The sequence below is a fragment of the Grus americana genome, unplaced genomic scaffold (genome assembly GCF_028858705.1).
Source record: "Grus americana isolate bGruAme1 unplaced genomic scaffold, bGruAme1.mat scaffold_83, whole genome shotgun sequence".
Lineage (NCBI taxonomy): Eukaryota > Metazoa > Chordata > Aves > Gruiformes > Gruidae > Grus > Grus americana.
The window spans coordinates 425362-442867 of NW_026562032.1; the positions used below are offsets into that span (position 1 = coordinate 425362).

General features: G+C 44.6%; 1 protein-coding gene across 1 annotated transcript in view; it reads left to right on the forward strand.

Moving 5' to 3' along the window:
• Positions 1–17506, forward strand: part of LOC129201191 (ATPase family AAA domain-containing protein 2-like) — a gene marked incomplete at its 5' end in the record, with an annotated part of 29385 nt that overhangs the window by 11448 nt on the left and 431 nt on the right. Inside the window, 9 exons of the mRNA XM_054812343.1 lie at positions 357–542; positions 1800–1935; positions 2082–2278; positions 3167–3326; positions 3679–3801; positions 3899–4039; positions 5193–5335; positions 7684–7812; positions 9312–9344. Of these exons, the coding sequence (XP_054668318.1) occupies positions 357–542; positions 1800–1935; positions 2082–2278; positions 3167–3326; positions 3679–3801; positions 3899–4039; positions 5193–5335; positions 7684–7812; positions 9312–9344 (1248 nt within the window). The remainder of the gene's footprint in view (positions 1–356; positions 543–1799; positions 1936–2081; positions 2279–3166; positions 3327–3678; positions 3802–3898; positions 4040–5192; positions 5336–7683; positions 7813–9311; positions 9345–17506) is intronic.

Sequence of the window (17506 nt, forward strand, 5' to 3'; positions counted from 1 at the left end):
GTGTAGTTGCAGTCGGGTAGTGACTTACCCAGACTAATACATCTTGAAGAAGGGTTAGGCTTGTGTTTTCCGGCACACCACTACACCAGCTAAGTTGTGAGGCGCTTTAGGAGTTCCCTTACACCTGAGTAGTTTTGAAATCAGGTAGAGCTTCAGGTCTGTCTGCGTAGCAATGTCTATATTTGAGTCAAAGTAAACGTTTTACCTTATGGTTAAGGAGTTGTTCTTTTGTTGGTTTGGTTTTGTGTTTTGGCTTCACGTACTCCCACTTCGTAAGATAGTTTGACTGATACGTAGTTATTTATTAGCCTATTGCACATGGTTTAGTTTTCTTATCCAAGCTTTCATTTCACCAGTTGATGCGAGAAGCTCAAAGAACAGCGCCGAGTATCATTTATATCCCACATATCCATTTGTGGTGGGAGGCTGTTGGAGCTACGCTGAAAGCTACTTTTACAACACTACTGCAGAACATTCCAGCATTTGCTCCAGTTTTGCTGCTTGCAACATCCGATGTGTGTCACGCAGATCTCCCAACAGAGGTATTTCTGTCGTTACTTTTTTTATTCAATTTCTTGTTCAGCTATAAATCCTTTAAGCATTGGAGTACTTAAGCAAATGCATACTGTTATTACTCAGGCACCCTACCCAGGTCTCTTAAAATTTGCTTAGACAACACAATGCCGAAAGCGTTTGTCTAAAGTGTCTTCTGAGTAAAGAGATTGACTTTGACCCAACTTTTTCCCCCTTCTCACACACTCATGCTTGTTAGACAGATGTATCCATTTACTTCAGACAATAAATCCAGTGACTTCAGGATGGTTAGGTATGTACTTAGTCAAGAATATATGGTGCTTGAAATGGAAATGGGAAAAAAATATTTTTACTGAAAACATTTGTACTGAAATTGAAAGATATTTTTACTGAAAAAGTACGGTGGTCACACTGTAATGATGGAACGGAATTTCATCTTTAAATTCTTTAATAAAAATTTCAATTTCTTTGTTCATGTAAGTGAAAGCTTTACAAATGAGAAAGCCGAGTTCCAACTTCTGTTTCAGTAACTTGGAAGTGGATTTTTAGTGGTATTCCTTAACAAAATTCAGTAAGAGTACATGCTTAGCTTCCTAGACATCTGAGAGTGTGCATTAAAGGAAGATATTCAAAATGTGAAGATGCTGCCCTGATTATTTTGTCTCAGTTACTGCGGGGGGCTTACCTAGGTGTGTTTGTCATCAACTGCTTTGAAAGGGCTTAACTTTCTAGAGGAGTTTTAATACTGTTAATGAAGTCCTTCTAAAATAAGTATTGAAATTCCTTCCATAACTTTTGGTAGTAGAGACTGAAAAACGGAGTAAAACCTGGAAGTATACAGCCTCAGACACCTCGCTTAAATTAATTTAACAAAAAAAAAAAACCCAAACACCTTACCAAAAAGCCCGCATTTGTCTGCTGAACCCTGCCTGTTCCCTCTCTAGATGCCATAGAGATTGAAACCAGCAAGGCAGGTAAATAGAAAATAAGCAGTCCTGGAGGTGGTGAATGTCCCCACTTGATCAGTGTATCACACGGTCCCTTCATTGAGCTTTAAATCTAGAGGTGTTCCTTAGAGAAGATATTTTAATCTGCCGTGCTAACCTAGGAAAATCTAGAGTTTGAAGGACAAGCAGATAGCTTCTCACAGTTTGTCTTACTCAGGTGATTATTCGGTTTAATTTTGAAAGGTACTCATCTTTTTGGACTAGAGTATGCATTTGTGTGGCCTTATATCTGAAATATCTTTTCTCCTCATGCTTTAGATAAAAGAATTGTTTATTGATGATTATGAAGAAGTTTTCAAAATCCAGTTGCCTAATGAGGAAGAAAGAAGAATGTTTTTTGAGGACTTAATTGTAAATCAAGCTGCTAAAGCTCCTGCATCAAAAAACAGTGCAGGTGAGGCTATTCTACTTATAAAACTTTGCTAACTGTAAGTTCATAGCTATACACTATTTGCTTTGGTGGTAATTTTCTAGCGATAATTTGTCATACGCTTGTATTTGAGTACCGTAAATTGACTAAAAGTTTCTGATTCAATTAAGCGTGGCGGCCATTGGAAGTGCTGCCTGTAGCACCACCGCCTAAGCCTCAACAGCTGACTGAGGAAGAAATCAAACAACTGGAGGAGCAGGAGGAGGACACGTTGCGTGAACTTAGGATTTTCTTAAGGGATGTGACTCATAGACTTGCCATTGACAGACGTTTCAGAGCATTTACAAAGCCTGTTGACCCAGAGGAGGTAAGTTAGTGTTGATCTGTAATACCATTTTATCTGTCTCTGTTCATAATTTGTCTGCGTGTGTATTTCTCAGTGTCTGTGTGCTCTTTATATGAAGGTTTGTCTTTGTTTTTAGGACTCTACTATTCCAATTTTTCAGCAAGCAAGCAAGCAATGAATTTTGCTTTTACTTTGCTGACTCCTTGAGGCTGTCAAATGTCTGTTCTTTAAGTAATCAGTGAAAGCCCCAGGTTCCTTCTAAAATGTCTTTTAGAACTTCAGAATATTTCAGTTGGAAGGGCCCTACGATGACCATCTACTCCAACTGCCAGTCAGACCAAATGCCAACACAGTTTGCTCAGGAAAAGGCCTCGATGTGTAGGCATGTTACAGCAGTGAAAAGAGCAGAGGTCTCTTTCTTTACAAACAGCATCTATAGGACTGTTTTAATAAAGCCTAAAGCTCTTTGACTGACTGTCAATAGTTTCTGTAAGAACAGAAGTAGAAGCAGCAGTTTTTAAAATAAAGGTTGAGTCTGTTCTCTGTTTCAGCTGGGGCTCCTCAGTACAAGATCAACCCTAAGGGCTGTGTGGTTTCTTCTTCCACCCATACGCTTCTTATGTCTCTCTCTCTCATTTAATTCATTGAGTAAGTCTGGGTGTCTCTTCCCTTCTCTGCCCCGCACGTGCTTCTGACCTCCCTGCTGCTTTTTTTCCCCTCTTCAGGCCTGTCTCTTCAAAGCCAGTTGAAATAGCCCTTCTGTTTTCAAGAACCTAACTGGTTAATTTCCACATCTTTGGAGGTGCCATAAATATTTGGGGGTTTTAAGTCCTTTATTTGACTTTATTAAAAGAATGAATTTTGGTAGATACTGTGTTAAATCTCTGAGCACATACATTTCATTTGTAGGTACCTGATTATGACGCAGTTATTAAACAGCCCATGGACCTGTCGGCAATTCTCTCTAAGATTGACTTGCACCAGTACCTAACTGCAGGAGACTTTTTAAGAGACATCGATCTAATCTGTAGCAATGCTTTAGAGTACAACCCAGATAAAGATCCTGGAGGTGAGGATGTGTTTTTATCCCTAATTTGGAACAATTTGAAAGGTATAAATTGATAAATGTCATCTGTGGACAGTAGACCTGGGATCAGATCATTTTAAACATCAACAGAGAGCATTTCTTGCCAGGAAGTAAATGTTGTAGCATTAAACTACTTGGGCATGCAATTGTGATAGAAGCGTTGATCAGTAACTAGTGCTTTTGCTTTAATAATTAACTTTTATCTTGTTACGCTGAAAATATTCACTGAGAGGACTTTTCAGAACCTACCTATGACAAGAGCAAAATCTTTCCAAGTAATCAAAGGATTTTGTTGGCTGTTAGAAAATACTCAGGTCTGACTGTAAAATTGCAGATCGTCTCATTAGGCACAGAGCTTGTACTTTGAGAGATACTGCGTATGCCATAGTGAGGGAAGAAATAGATGAAGACTTTGAACAACGCTGTGAAGAAATTCAAGAATCTCGTAAGAAAAGAGGTATGGTTTTTTGATACGAAGGATCTTAAGGCTTGTCTCAGGATTTGTAACCAACAACGCAAGACACAATTCTTTGCTATCTGTTCTTTATTGCAAGGTTGTAGCTCTTCAAAGTATGCTCCCTCTTACTACCGTGTAATGCCAAAGCAGAACTCCGTTCCTGGGTGTACGAAAACAGACCCAAAGTGTAATGAAAAAATGAAGATAGCAGCAGCACCTGTAGATGCCAGTACACCCCGCTCTAACAGTAAGTTGCATTTTATTCAGACTTCCTTGGAGAAGGTGCTAAAGTCACCGCTACCTTCTCTGTTCTTGTGACATAACAGGTTTCTCTGATGCCTGGTTCTTCATGCCAGAGGCGTTACGTTTTTTAATTTGTTTCAAAATGTGAGATAAATCCAGAGGTTGTTCATTCAATATGGTTCTGAAGTTCAAGTGCAGTGGTTGGTTTACATTGAAAGACACTGGCCCTGATGGCCCAACCGACATTTCATGGCTCCCAAGTTGCTACCTCTCGGAGGCAAAAATGTTGTCCATGGCAGTTTCTGAATACTCAACTAGTTTTTAGTTATACGAAACAGTATTTTTCCCTTCTCTGCCCTCAAACGTTGAACTCTGTGCCACCTCTTACTGTGATTTCCAGCCGAAGGGGGAAAGGGGAAAAATTAGGGAAGCAATAATAATAGACAGGGAGAGATCCTTATTTCCTCACTTTTCCTGTGAAAAGGACATGAAAGAACAAAGGGACTTGGATCTCGTTCAGTTAAAACGCATGACGTGGTGTGAAGTTTCCTGGTCTCACTGGCATGACTGGGAATTTTGCCGTTGACTTCACCCACGTGCTTCGTGCTGCACTCCGTGAATACAAGGAACGGTGGGTTTTTCTGGAAGGCAAAAGTGCAAAGTTTGTTTTAAACAAGGTTAACTGCATCAGAAAGCATATGAGGTGTAAGTCTTTAGGGACAATTTTTTTCTCCGGCAAATATTCCCTTAAAATTGCATCTATAATGCTGCCCAACTTCAAGCTGTACTTCAAGCGGCATGGGCCCAGAGTCCCCTGCAGAATACAAGACTTACGTCCTAATGTTTGCAATGGAAGATGTGTTTCCTTAACCTTAATTATTTTGGAGTGTTACCGAGCAGTGCTGTTAATGGCAATGTGACTCTATTTTTTTTCCTGGTTTTACCCTGCCTTTTTCCTCTAGTGCTTTTTTTTGTGTCTAATTGTTACGGAGCAGTGACTTTTGCCAGAAAGTAAGTAAAAGTCAAGCATTTCTCAGTGAAAAAATGGTAGAAATCCTGTCTCTGTCATCGCAGAAAGCGACTGTATTCCAGGTACAGGATACTTCGCCGACACTGTGTTCCAGATAAACAGAAATGCTGACTTTAAGAAACTTGTGTCGTTCCAGATTCGTGGGTACGCCGTACGACTCGTGGGACACATTCTCAGGCAGAAGAGCAACAGGTGACGTGTGCCGATAAAGCCAAGGAAATTCTCACACAGCCAGTGATTGTGGATTACTATGAGCTCAAAGTAAGTCTAATTTCAATTTTGTTAATACTGAAACAGGACGTTGCCTTGCTACGTGTGAATTAAGTCAGTTAACCAATGCCAATTAAAACAATTTATGGGAAGGATATAAAGCTTGTGAAAGAATTCAACCTGTAATGGACTCTGACTGCTGTGTTGCCGCAGCTGGTGTAGGCTGCTGTTCTTGATTTTGGTTCTCTTCCTCATCTTTAATTTAAAAGGGCTTGTTGAATTTGAAAATAGCCCACTAACAGCCTGCTAGTACTGTTGGTTCCTAATGTCTTAACAGTTGTTATGATGGATTTGGGGGCTGGGTTTTGGGTTTTGCATGTTTTCAGTTATTAGGAACCTGAAAAGAACCTTTATTTCTAGCAGTGATGACTCGAAACCTGAAGTTAGGTTGACATAAAGCTCATCAGGGATAAAATACTAATACCTACTTTTCTGAAATTCTTTCAAAATCCAGTGTGAGAATTTTACATTCCTACAGTTCCAGTGTTATAAGGGTTTTCCAGTCCCTCGTAGAAGCCGCTATCCTAGGCTACAGTTGGGGAAAGGGTTAAAAATGGCCTAGCTGCAGGGGGTAAAGGAGATTCCTTTGCGTGGATTGCAGAGGGTAGAACAAGGGCCTCATCTTCAGGGGATATTGCAGTGAGGAAGTTAGGAAAATTGCTAGGTTGGAGTCCTGGAGGTTGGCCAAAGCAGAGGAGGCCTGCTCTTTACCTGCCCTGACGAGAGAGGGAGTAGTACACGGCTGTTTCCCCTGTGTGGGGAGAATGGGACCAGATAGGAATCCCATGCGGTGCAGGGGCTTGCCAACACAATTTCTGTCACATTTTTAAGCTGTGACCTAATTTGTGGAGGTGAAACCAACTTTTTAAAGCTGGCTTCCTAAGGAAGCAGATTTCGGGGGCGGGGCGGGGGGGGGGGGTTGTTGTTGTTCATGTCTGCTTCTGTGTGTAGAGAAGCCACACAGGTTTTTCAGAGAGTCAGGGTGCTAACAGTGTGTGCTCCAAAGTTACTGCCCACTGTGGAAATGGTACAGTAGAGCCCTTAGATATGTTTCAGCTCTGAGAGCTACAGTCATGAAACGCATCTTTTGGAAAATTTGTTTCATCAACATGGATGCCATTGGAACTAGCTGCTCGTACCAGAGAGCCTCTGTAGGATTCACCTGCAGTGAATAAGCTAGGTGAACCTCCAAAATGTAGCTGCTTGGTTTTGTTTGGGGGTTTTTGTTCGTTTATTTGCTTGGTAATAGGCCTAGAGCTTTATGAACGTGTAGAAACGCATGCGGTCATCTATGTGGCAGCAATTAGAAATCGTTTCACACGGGATGGTGACCATACACCTCTGTCGCATCCTGCCTTTTCTGTTTGCAGCAGCTGAAAGCACGCTGCGTGGGTTTTGTGCGTTTTATCTGCGGGTTGTGTAGAATGAAGTTGAGGGGAATACTCAGCTTTTGTGCTAGTTGATCTGAGGGAGGCAGAGTTTGACGACAGGCAGTTGTGAGGCAGTAATACTTTCCTTTGGTATGGCTGCTCTCTTAAGCTACATCTTCACAGCCTCACACAACACACAGGCACTGAATAGCCCCAGCAGTGGAAGAAGGTGCTGCCGCTAGTTTGTCACTGTCGTTTTCCCAGAGATGATTGCATTCGCATCTTTGGTAACAGAAAGGACTGTGTGCGAGATTGGTAATTTGCTACAGGCAGAGTCACTCTGCTAGTTTATCCACTCGTCAGTTTAAAGGCAGGAGCCAACTGAGGTAACTTTGCTCCCTGAGCTGCTTCAGACGTTTGAGCAGTGTGTTCTGCCAGCAGAGCTGTAGGCACACTACACGTTCAGCTAATGGGTAAAGGTGAGCACCCAAGGCTGCTTCTGTTTCCAGCTGGCACAGCTGGATCCAGAAGATTTGTAGCCTGGCTTCCAAAGATCCATTTTACAGTGCCCTGCATTGCAGCAACAGTTTCTCTAATAAAATGGAACAGTGGCTTTGCTGTGGCAGCAACTCTACCACAAAGTGGATTGTGTCATTCCCTGCTGTTCTGGAAGCAGTTGATTCGCAATTAGGATTGTTGATGTGATAGATTGATGACTAATAAAATACTGTCTGAAATTTAAGCTTTCCTTTTTCCCGAAGTATGAAAAAGTAACTCCTTTTCTTCAGTTAAATCTTGTGAGATGTTTCGTCTGTTCTCTGAAGTGTCACTCATGTTTCATAAAATAAGAAAGTAGGATGTCGTTTGTGTTGTATTGTTATTGTTTAGCTTCTGAAAACATGAAGAGCCTATTCAAAGGATCTTGCACTATTCCAAACTTGTAGTTTCCTTTTTTTTTTTTTTCTTCAGCAACTGTTGCGTTATGTCACGGCAGTAACTAAAAAGTTCAGTATATTTTGCATGGAAAAACTGTACGCTGTTCTGAGTCAGTCCATATACCAACATCGGGAAGATTATGACAAAACTGAATTAGTGCAGGTAATTTTTTTTTTTTCTTACAGCACTTTCTATCACTGTTATGCATGTGTGTCTTAGGCATGTGTACGTGTGCACTCTGGACATCACGCTTCCTTAGCATTACTCTTTACTGCTTAGTTGCCTGTGTTACGAGGCTTTTTCATTTCAGTCTGGAAGAGGTTTATCCATATTGCAAACCCATTGTTGTATTTGGCATAATCGTTGGCAGTTTCAGCAGGAAATGGCTTGAACTGGAAGACAATGGGTCCACCCACACAGCCCTCTCAAAGCAGTTAACCTCAGTCTGTCAATAGTCCTTCTCCAGACCCTTTTTAGGGCTGGGGGGGGCTACATAAGGAGGGTGCTTTCCCCAGTCTGTTGCTTCCTCTTTCTCCCCTTACAGGCAGTCAGACACGGTAACACTTCATAGAGTAGTCCTTCCCTTCCTGAAAAGAAATTAGGTATGAAACCTAACAAGAGTTTGAGACTTTTCTCTGGTCTCACCATAATCTCTTTTTAACAAGCATGGCTCGAGCATCTTTAATTTGACACATGGGGAGATTTCTGCCTCTGACGGTTTCATGTTAATGAGTCAAATTCTCTGTTCTTTTCCGCTAAGAGAGGATTTCTGAGTTGTCAGAAGTCTTCCGGAGATGCCCGTGGTCCCAGTCAGGCATTCCCAGCATTGAGTCGATTGAGATAGGTTGGATAGTCAGTTTTCAGATTCAAGATCCTTGAATCCCTTTGTCTTTGAGATGCTTGTGACTGAGAATAGAGAAAATTCTTTATGCCTCTCAGCCTGCCTTAAAAAAGAGGAAGCCTCTTCTCTTCAGCTCGGGTCATCTGGATCTCTTCTTCCACATCAGAGAAGGAGTTAGAACCGATGTTCTGTTCTGATTGTGCAACAGGGAGGATTATTTGGATTCAGGGAGGCCGTTCCTGAAAAATGGGCCCATCTCTCATCTAGTATAATGACGTTGTTTAGCATGAGAAGGCATTTATTAATGTTATCTTGGGGCTTGTGAGGTTTTGTGGCTTGAAGCATTGAAAGTTGAGACTTGATTTCTTTGTTTGCTACTTCTACCTTTAGCTTTAACAAAAAAAAAATTCTCCTCTTCAGAGTGACACTGCAGGTCAGTCAGGAGCAAGCTCTACTGTATGAAGAGATAAGACTTTAACAAGTAAATATTCCGAGTGCAGAAAAGAATGTTTCCAGCTTTTAGTTGTGCCTTTTCAGGAACTGTCTCCTCTTTCTAACTGTTGGAACCGCTGTCGATACGGTTCCATAGTCTCTTGATACAGAACCACGCAGTCTCTGTAGTCTATTTGGGACACATAAGCATGTGTTTGAAGCCAGTGGGTATAGAAAGATGTTACGGTGGTGCTAGCGCATGTATTTGCTAAATCTTACTACCAGTGGTATGTGTGTACAGATCCTTTGTTATTTTTTATGAAGAAATAAACAGGGTTCTTAAGCTTTTGTTCATGCTGACTGCTAGTTTGTCTTTTTTTCTTATTAGGAAATGAAGAAAGAAATTGCAGCCTTCAGTTATGCTCGGTGTTGATTTCCACATACTTCTCGTCTAATGTTTTCTTTTCACTGCATGTTGTTATCTGCGCATAATTAATTCAATAAAGATTACTTCTACAGATGTTAAACAAATACATTTTTAAATTTGTTAAGAAAGCTCTAATAAAGTCCTTTAACTGCTTTTATTTGATATTTTCGTCCTATATATATTTTATGTGACATACTGCTGTGATTGCCTTTGGAACGCTGCAGACCCGAACATCTCCCAGATAACTGCAGTAGCTCTCTTTAACAGAAAAGGATAAACTTTTTCTCATCGTTTTCCAACTTGGGGGAATACGTTGTTCTGAACTAGTCTGTGGTGCTGTAGAGTCCATCGCATCTTACATGAAGGTTTTAAACCAAGTCTCATTTTGGTACCTGAAAAGTAAATCCTTTAGAAACCTCTCAATGCAGTTGAGAGGTGGACTTTTTTAATTGTGTGATAGCACCTCAAGGGGCTTTCACAGAATTAACAACCTAAAGAAAGTATGTAGGAGAAACACTCCACAAACTTAAGAACTTTTGCTATGGCATATTTTTGCCTGTCCAAAAAACCTAACTTGAAACAAAGCAAAATTTACTGCTGTTAACTTTCTAAGGGAAAGTTTAGTCTTGCTCGTAATAATGACAATCTTCTTGATACTGGAGAATAGCATTTGAATGTCAATTGTTAGTTGCAGGTTAGGTGGCTTGTAGCTGAATTAACTTGTAAATAGTTTTCTAGTTACCTGGAGAAAATGTTATCTGTTTAGTACATAAAAGTGAATACATTGTTGGTGATAAAAATATTTAAGTCCAAGCAAAGCAATACCCCATTGTGAAGATGTATGCATCTTCAAACCAGCAGAGAAAATTTCTCTCAGTTAATCTGACAGTTACTGTTTTTTAAAAAACTTTGCCTATCTTATGACAATAACATTTTCTATTGGTTGCGATAAAAGATGTGGCACCATACATTGCTGTTTTGTTCCATCACCTCACGTACACAAGGTCTGGTGATACTGAACGCCGAACTGTGCAATCCTTCTGTGTGTGTTTGGGTTCTTACCTATGTTTCAGTTTTCTTTTTTTGTTTCTTTCTAGTCTTTGTCCAAACATTTGCGTACTATGCAGAATTTTTTCTTTTAGCTGTATTGTTTGTATGGGTATCAATAACAAATGAAATCACCTTTTTGGGGGTTTTTTGTCTTCTCTATTTTATTAATCACAGTATAATTTTGATCAGTAACAACCTTACTCTTAAAAACCAGCATGAGTCTTAAGACTTTAAGATTTGTCTGTGAGCAGCTTACTCCTACTCTTGGTGTATCGGTTCACAGTGAAGGCAAGCCCGGGGGGAAGAACAAATATGTTGGAAATTTACACATGAATGCATACTACATTGGAAATATAATAAAGGAATTAAGGTTATTCTTCATTAACCTTGGCTGCTGTCACTGATTTTTGATGGGACTGTGGGAGCAGTTTGTTAGCCGTGCTCCCCAGGTAACTGTTGGGAAAACTGAACAGGAGTGACTGTGGAAAGGAAGAACCAGAAACAATCCTGGGATGAAAACTTTTGCTCTTCAAAGCTTTGCTCAAACTCCTTCCTGTCACTAGTCTGGACAGGATACTGTACCTCTACAGGGGCTTTGGTTTTTTAATTCTAATTGCGTAAATCTTGGGTCTTCCATGACCAACTGGTAACTCTTTAACGGTTCCCACAAGCCACATCTTCATTTTCTCTCTCAGGGAAACAAATCGTATTTTAGTGTCTGAACCAAAATGGCAAACAGGGATGAAAGAAACAGAATGTAGAAACACAGCATTTCTGAGAAGTATGCCCTGGGAGTTAAAACTAAATACTTAAGTATCTAGGTATGTAGTGAAGGGTCTCCTTTCTCCAAATTCTCTAACTAAACAAAAAAAAAAAAAAAAAGGGCGGCGGGGGGTGGGGGGAGATGGTGAGGTTTTTTCCTCAGAGCCGTTACTTTGTCGCTCGTCCCTGGTTTGGGGATCTGGACCCTGCGGCAATGTCCTCCCCCAGCGACAGCTCGGGACGCCCGAGGGAAACTCGGGGCTGGCGTCGGAGAAAAAGCCTTCACGGGGCTGGAGACGACGCCGTCCTTAAAACCCGCCTGGGTGCTCGGCGGGAGGCTCTACGCGGAGCCGAGGTTTGGCGGCAGAGGAGCGGGCTGCGAGGGCGCCGCTGCCACCTGGGAACTCCCGGCCTGTCATCCCCGTGCCTCCCTGCCGCAGCCGCTTCGCGCCGGCACCTCCCCCGACCGGAGGACGACGAGCCGCCGGTGGCCCCCGGGATGAGGCGCTGCGGCGCCGGGATAGGTAGCCACCCGCTGCCTCGGCGGGGCCGGGCCGCCCTCTGGCTGGTGTCCGCCGCCTGACGGGCGGGGCGGCGGAGCGGCTCGGCCCCCGCTCCCTGCCAGGGAGGCTGAGGCACCGGCCGCCGCTGCCCGGCCTCCCCGCGCACCCGCCCCGGGGCAGCGAGGCGCCGGGAGGATGCGAGTGGGCGCTGCGGGCGGCGGCGTCGGGAGTTCCCGGCTCACCCCCCGCCCCAGAAGAAGTGCAGTAGTTTGTGAGACGCAAGATGGCGGCGCGGTCGTGAGCGAAGGCGGCAGGCGGGAGGGCGGCAGGCGGGCGCGGGCTGAGGGGGCGAGGCGGAGCGGCGCCGTCAGGCGTGCTCCCCCCACGCCCGCGCTTGCCCCCGGGGAACCGGCCAGGCGCTCTCCCGGCGGGGACGGGGCACCGCCAGCGCTCTCGCCGCCCCGCGCCTCCCCGGGGTAAGGGCGGCTCCTGGCCGGCGGGGGCGGGCGGGCCGAGCCGGGCCCGGCAGCGGCGACCGCCCCGCTCGCCTCCCTGTTGTCTGGCGGCGGCGGCGGGCGAGCGGCCGGCGCTGTCCCCGCGGCCGGGGGGCATCGCCTGCCGGGGGCGGCGGGCTCCGAGCAACGTGGGGGAGCCAGGGTGGAAGGAGAGCCGGGGGTAACTTCGAAGTGGACTGCCGCGTGCTCCCCTCAAACACACACACACACACACACCCCCGGCCCGCAGGGGGGTTTAAACCCCTTCGAGTCCGAGGACGATCTCCTCTCCCCGTTCTTCCCTCCTCCGCCCTGTGCCAGCTGCGAAGCCGGGAGCCTGGGCGCGGCTTTGCTCGCCACAGGGCGGAGGAAGATTCGGCTGACTCGTCAGTCAGGGAGTCAAGAAGTTCAATCCCGGTGCCAACATACAGGGTTAGACCGGAGTTTTGAAAGATTGTGGCAATGAACCCAGAGCACGAATTAAGCCTGAACTAGCGTGAACAGCTGGTCTGCTCAGAAAGAGCTGGACAGCAGAGGCCTGGGTGCTCTTTACCCACTTTTTCCCCGCGGTCCCCTGCCAAATGGCTGCTGTTTGGATGCAAACCACACCACGATCCAAAGTGGTACTGCAAATATCTTCAATACTGCTTCTGGGCTCTTTCCTCAGACCCCTAAGGTGCCCCCAGTGGTGCATTTTCAAGCCTTTCTCACCACCTCCCAAGGCCCTGGGATGAGCCAGCCAAGAGGCTGCAGAGGCACCGGGGCAAGCGCCCTGCTCCACTGCAAAACCACCATCCTCCCACCGATGGCTGCATCTCCCTCTGCCCGTGCCCGCTTCTCCCTGCGGGTGCTGCGGGCCCTCGCACCCGGTTCTGCTCACATCTGCTGGAGACAGCCCTTGAGACAGCCCTTGCCCAGCTGGGCGCTATCGCAAGGACCCTGTTTCTCTCGTGCATAACTTGCCCTCCCTCGTCTGCATCTCTTTGCTGGAGCCAGATGTTTACACTCGCTGCACATGCTGTCAGCTAGCCAGAAACACTAATATCCCCGTGGCAGAGCAACAAAGCCTTCCTAAGGATCCTCCGTGCCGCTCAGCCCGAGCCCTGCAGCTCCTGCCCTTCTGGGACCCCCACTGGCTTCGGTGGCTGCTGGGAGCATGGAGGAAAGGGGTTAGGTCCTCCTCAAGACTCTTTATTTGCTTCATTTTATCATGGTTGCCTTTAATTTTGAAGGTGCATGAATATGAAGTCTACAAATCACTGGAATAATACTGTAGCTAATTTTATGGCATCTTTAGCACCATCCAAAAAGAAAATAAAAAAAAAAATCCAACAACCAACCAACTCCCCCTGCAATGGAGCAATCTAAATAAAGGTTCTTAGGCAATACAGTATTTGCCTGGAGAGTTGTCAATGTTTCCACTGCCAGTTTGTCTTCCTGCAAGTTTTTTGCAAGACTTTCTCGAGACATACGTAGGGAGACAGATGATAGTACTTGAGCTCCTTTGATCCTTTTCCTTGTTAAGTCCAGTAAGATGAGGATGCTGGATTTTGAAGGAAGAACTGGTTTTGGTAATGTTTTGGATTACTTTTTCTGATACCTCTTTGTAGATGTGTCAAAAAGAAAACGCAGAAAGAACAAAGGGTCTTCAAGTATTGCAACCAAGAGGAGGAATTTCCAGTTCAATAAAGAGAATAAAGTTCCCGAAGACCAAAATGAAGTTGAGAGTGATGAAGAGACTCCAGAAAAAGGCTTTTCTAACATGGATCACGCTGAAGTTGAGTCCACACGGGATTCTTTTATGGAAGAAAATGAAAATGTACTTCAGGAACGACAGAAAAATGGGAATGAAAATACATCTGGGACAGAAAATGAGAGAGAGAGAGTTCTTGTGCCTAAATCTGCTTCTGAGAAGAGTATCATGCTTCCTGAACATTCAGGCCTAAGAGAGGAGAGCAAAATGCCAGATCACCAAACAGCAGAAAGTTCTGAAGACGGAGATTCAAACGGTAAGTGAAAGGTCAAACAGGTTATTTAGGTGGTTCTTCTTCCTGAGGATTACACTATTTGTTAGGTTTTAGCCTTCTTTAGTTCTGTTATTTCTGCAGTGTCTCTCCAAAATCAGCACACAGCGTTTCCTGCATAAGGATGCTGCCCCTCTAGTTACGCAAGCCAAAGTCGTGTTTGTCTGCAGCTGCTGGTTTCTTGATTCTGCAGTTTGTTTTTCAAATGGTACCTAATTGCAAAACGATCGTTGACCTTCTTTTATTGTATGAGTATCGTCCCAGTCCTGAGCAGCGTAGGTTAAAAAGCTGTACTTCAAGCGGCATGGGCCCAGAGTCCCCTGCAGAATACAAGACTTATGTCCTAATGTTTGCAATGGAAGATGTGTTTCCTTAACCTTAATTATTTTGGAGCGTTACCGAGCAGTGCTGTTAATGGCAATGTGACTCTATTTTTTTTCCTGGTTTTACCCTGCCTTTTTCCTCTAGTGCTTTTTTTTGTGTCTAATTGTTACGGAGCAGTGACTTTTGCCAGAAAGTAAGTAAAAGTCAAGCATTTCTCAGTGAAAAAATGGTAGAAATCCTGTCTCTGTCGTCGCAGAAAGCGACTGTATTCCAGGTACAGGATACTTCGCCGACACTGTGTTCCAGATAAACAGAAATGCTGACTTTAAGAAACTTGTGTCGTTCCAGATTCGTGGGTACGCCGTACGACTCGTGGGACACATTCTCAGGCAGAAGAGCAACAGGTGACGTGTGCCGATAAAGCCAAGGAAATTCTCACACAGCCGGTGATTGTGGATTACTATGAGCTCAAAGTAAGTCTAATTTCAATTTTGTTAATACTGAAACAGGACGTTGCCTTGCTACGTGTGAATTAAGTCAGTTAACCAATGCCAATTAAAACAATTTATGGGAAGGATATAAAGCTTGTGAAAGAATTCAACCTGTAATGGACTCTGACTGCTGTGTTGCCGCAGCTGGTGTAGGCTGCTGTTCTTGATTTTGGTTCTCTTCCTCATCTTTAATTTAAAAGGGCTTGTTGAATTTGAAAATAGCCCACTAACAGCCTGCTAGTACTGTTGGTTCCTAATGTCTTAACAGTTGTTACGATGGATTTGGGGGCTGGGTTTTGGGTTTTGCATGTTTTCAGTTATTAGGAACCTGAAAAGAACCTTTATTTCTAGCAGTGATGACTCGAAACCTGAAGTTAGGTTGACATAAAGCTCATCAAGGATAAAATACTAATACCTACTTTTCTGAAATTCTTTCAAAACCCAGTGTGAGAATTTTACATTCCTACAGTTCCAGTGTTATAAGGGTTTTCCAGTCCCTCGTAGAAGCCGCTATCCTAGGCTACAGTTGGGGAAAGGGTTAAAAATGGCCTAGCTGCAGGGGGTAAAGGAGATTCCTTTGCGTGGATTGCAGAGGGTAGAACAAGGGCCTCATCTTCAGGGGATATTGCAGTGAGGAAGTTAGGAAAATTGCTAGGTTGGAGTCCTGGAGGTTGGCCAAAGCAGAGGAGGCCTGCTCTTTACCTGCCCTGACGAGAGAGGGAGTATTACACGGCTGTTTCCCCTGTGTGGGGAGAAGCCAGGACAGGCTGTGATGATGGGCATCCCCCAGCGAGTCGTATTCTAGGCAGAGGCCCTCACTTGGTCTGTTCGGTGACCCCAAGGGCTCTCCTGCCTGCACCGCTGGGGGGTCCCTCACCCTGGAGCTGGGCCTTGGGCTGAGCGATGGCCTCACAAGGAGCGGGGCCGGGCTGTTCCCCTGGCGCTGTGTTACTGGGGTGCCTCTGCCCACCCGTGCTTCCCCGCTGCCTTTTGTTTATGCAGATTAGCCTTTAATCGCATAACCCAACATTATAGGCAGTTCCCAGGCATGCCTATACATTTTGTAGGACGATGTCTAAGCCATAGGCATCCAGCTGTAGGAATACTATGAGTACGTTTGCAGGTGAGATTATTTCTTGGTCTAGGGGTTTTTTCTAGTTGTCTCAGTGGCGAATGCTGAAAGTATTGGTTTAAGTCTTTCTATACTCCTGTGTGTGAGTGTGCACAAAAACTGCCTTCAAATAAATGTAGGGCTCTGACAAATTAAAAATAAGTTGACAGGCTTTCTGTTACAATTTCTTTCTTAAACCTTTGAGAGGAAGAATGTGAAAAGTGACTCTGACAGACCAGACTAGTCGCCTGTCATTAAGCTTTAGGTCTTGTTACATCCATCTACGCTGGATCTGAGAACTATAAAATAGCTTCAGGGGTTTCATCTCAGATGCCCCAACTTAAAGCCAGATATGGGAAGCATACCACGAGGCCTCGCTCCACCAGCTTGGAGAACTGCAGGAAGCGAGGCGCTCTTTAAAACGAGCGATGAAGGAAAGGTGATTGAAATCCTCCTCGTCGGAAGGTCTGTCTTCTCACGGCCAGTTGTGCGGTGAACGTTGGGGATGACTTGTTCAAGGCTGTCTGAAGAGAAGACCGTCAGGATCGCCCAGCTCTGTGGCTCAGGGCTGACCCTCCAGCAGCGGGCGGCCACAGCTCTCGCTGTGTGGCACTGCAAGGGCATTGCGTGTGCGTCATTGCTCTCCTGTAGCCGCGTTCTTCACGCTTCTGTTATCATCTCCATCAGCTACTAATGGAAGTACCTCTTGGTAAAGTTAGTGTCAAGAAGTGAAAGAATCTGGTCTGTTTTCTGCCCTTTTCGGTGTGAGACTTAGTTTGGCGTACTCCTAATGAAACTTTGGGTTGGCTGAACAAACTGAACAAGCCCCCTCTCATGGGTATAGCTTTCCCCCTCACATAGGAAAGGTGATAGTACTCACCCTCCTTGCAGAAATGCCAATGTGAACAAGATCAACAGCCATAAAAAGTGTATCTTGAGTTCCCTTTGGTTTCCCGGGGATAAATACCATCCTCTTGAAGGAAATCTTTTCATGTGCCTCTGAATGCAGTTATCAATGGAACAGAGAGAGGAAGAGAAACTCTCCTAACTAGATTTTAATCCCCGAACATGCAAAGTCAAGCTTGACTGCTCCTCTGAACCAACTTTTGAAATAAAGATTTGGGGGTTTTTAATGAAACACTAAGTTTATCTGACAGGCTTTGCCGCAATAACTTTTTCAAAGGATATTAAGCTCAAGTTGTCCACAAGAAGAGTGTGGCAGAGGGGAGCTTTAGCTTTGCAAGTTGGGTTTTTTCTGAGAGCTCCTTCCTGGTGTACAAGTTATGCTTAGTTGCACCGCTATTGAATCAGGAGTGTTACAGAATAAACTTGCCTAAAGGAGGCAGAAGTTCCTTCTTAACTCAATACATGTGGTTCAGATAAATACATTCTTATTT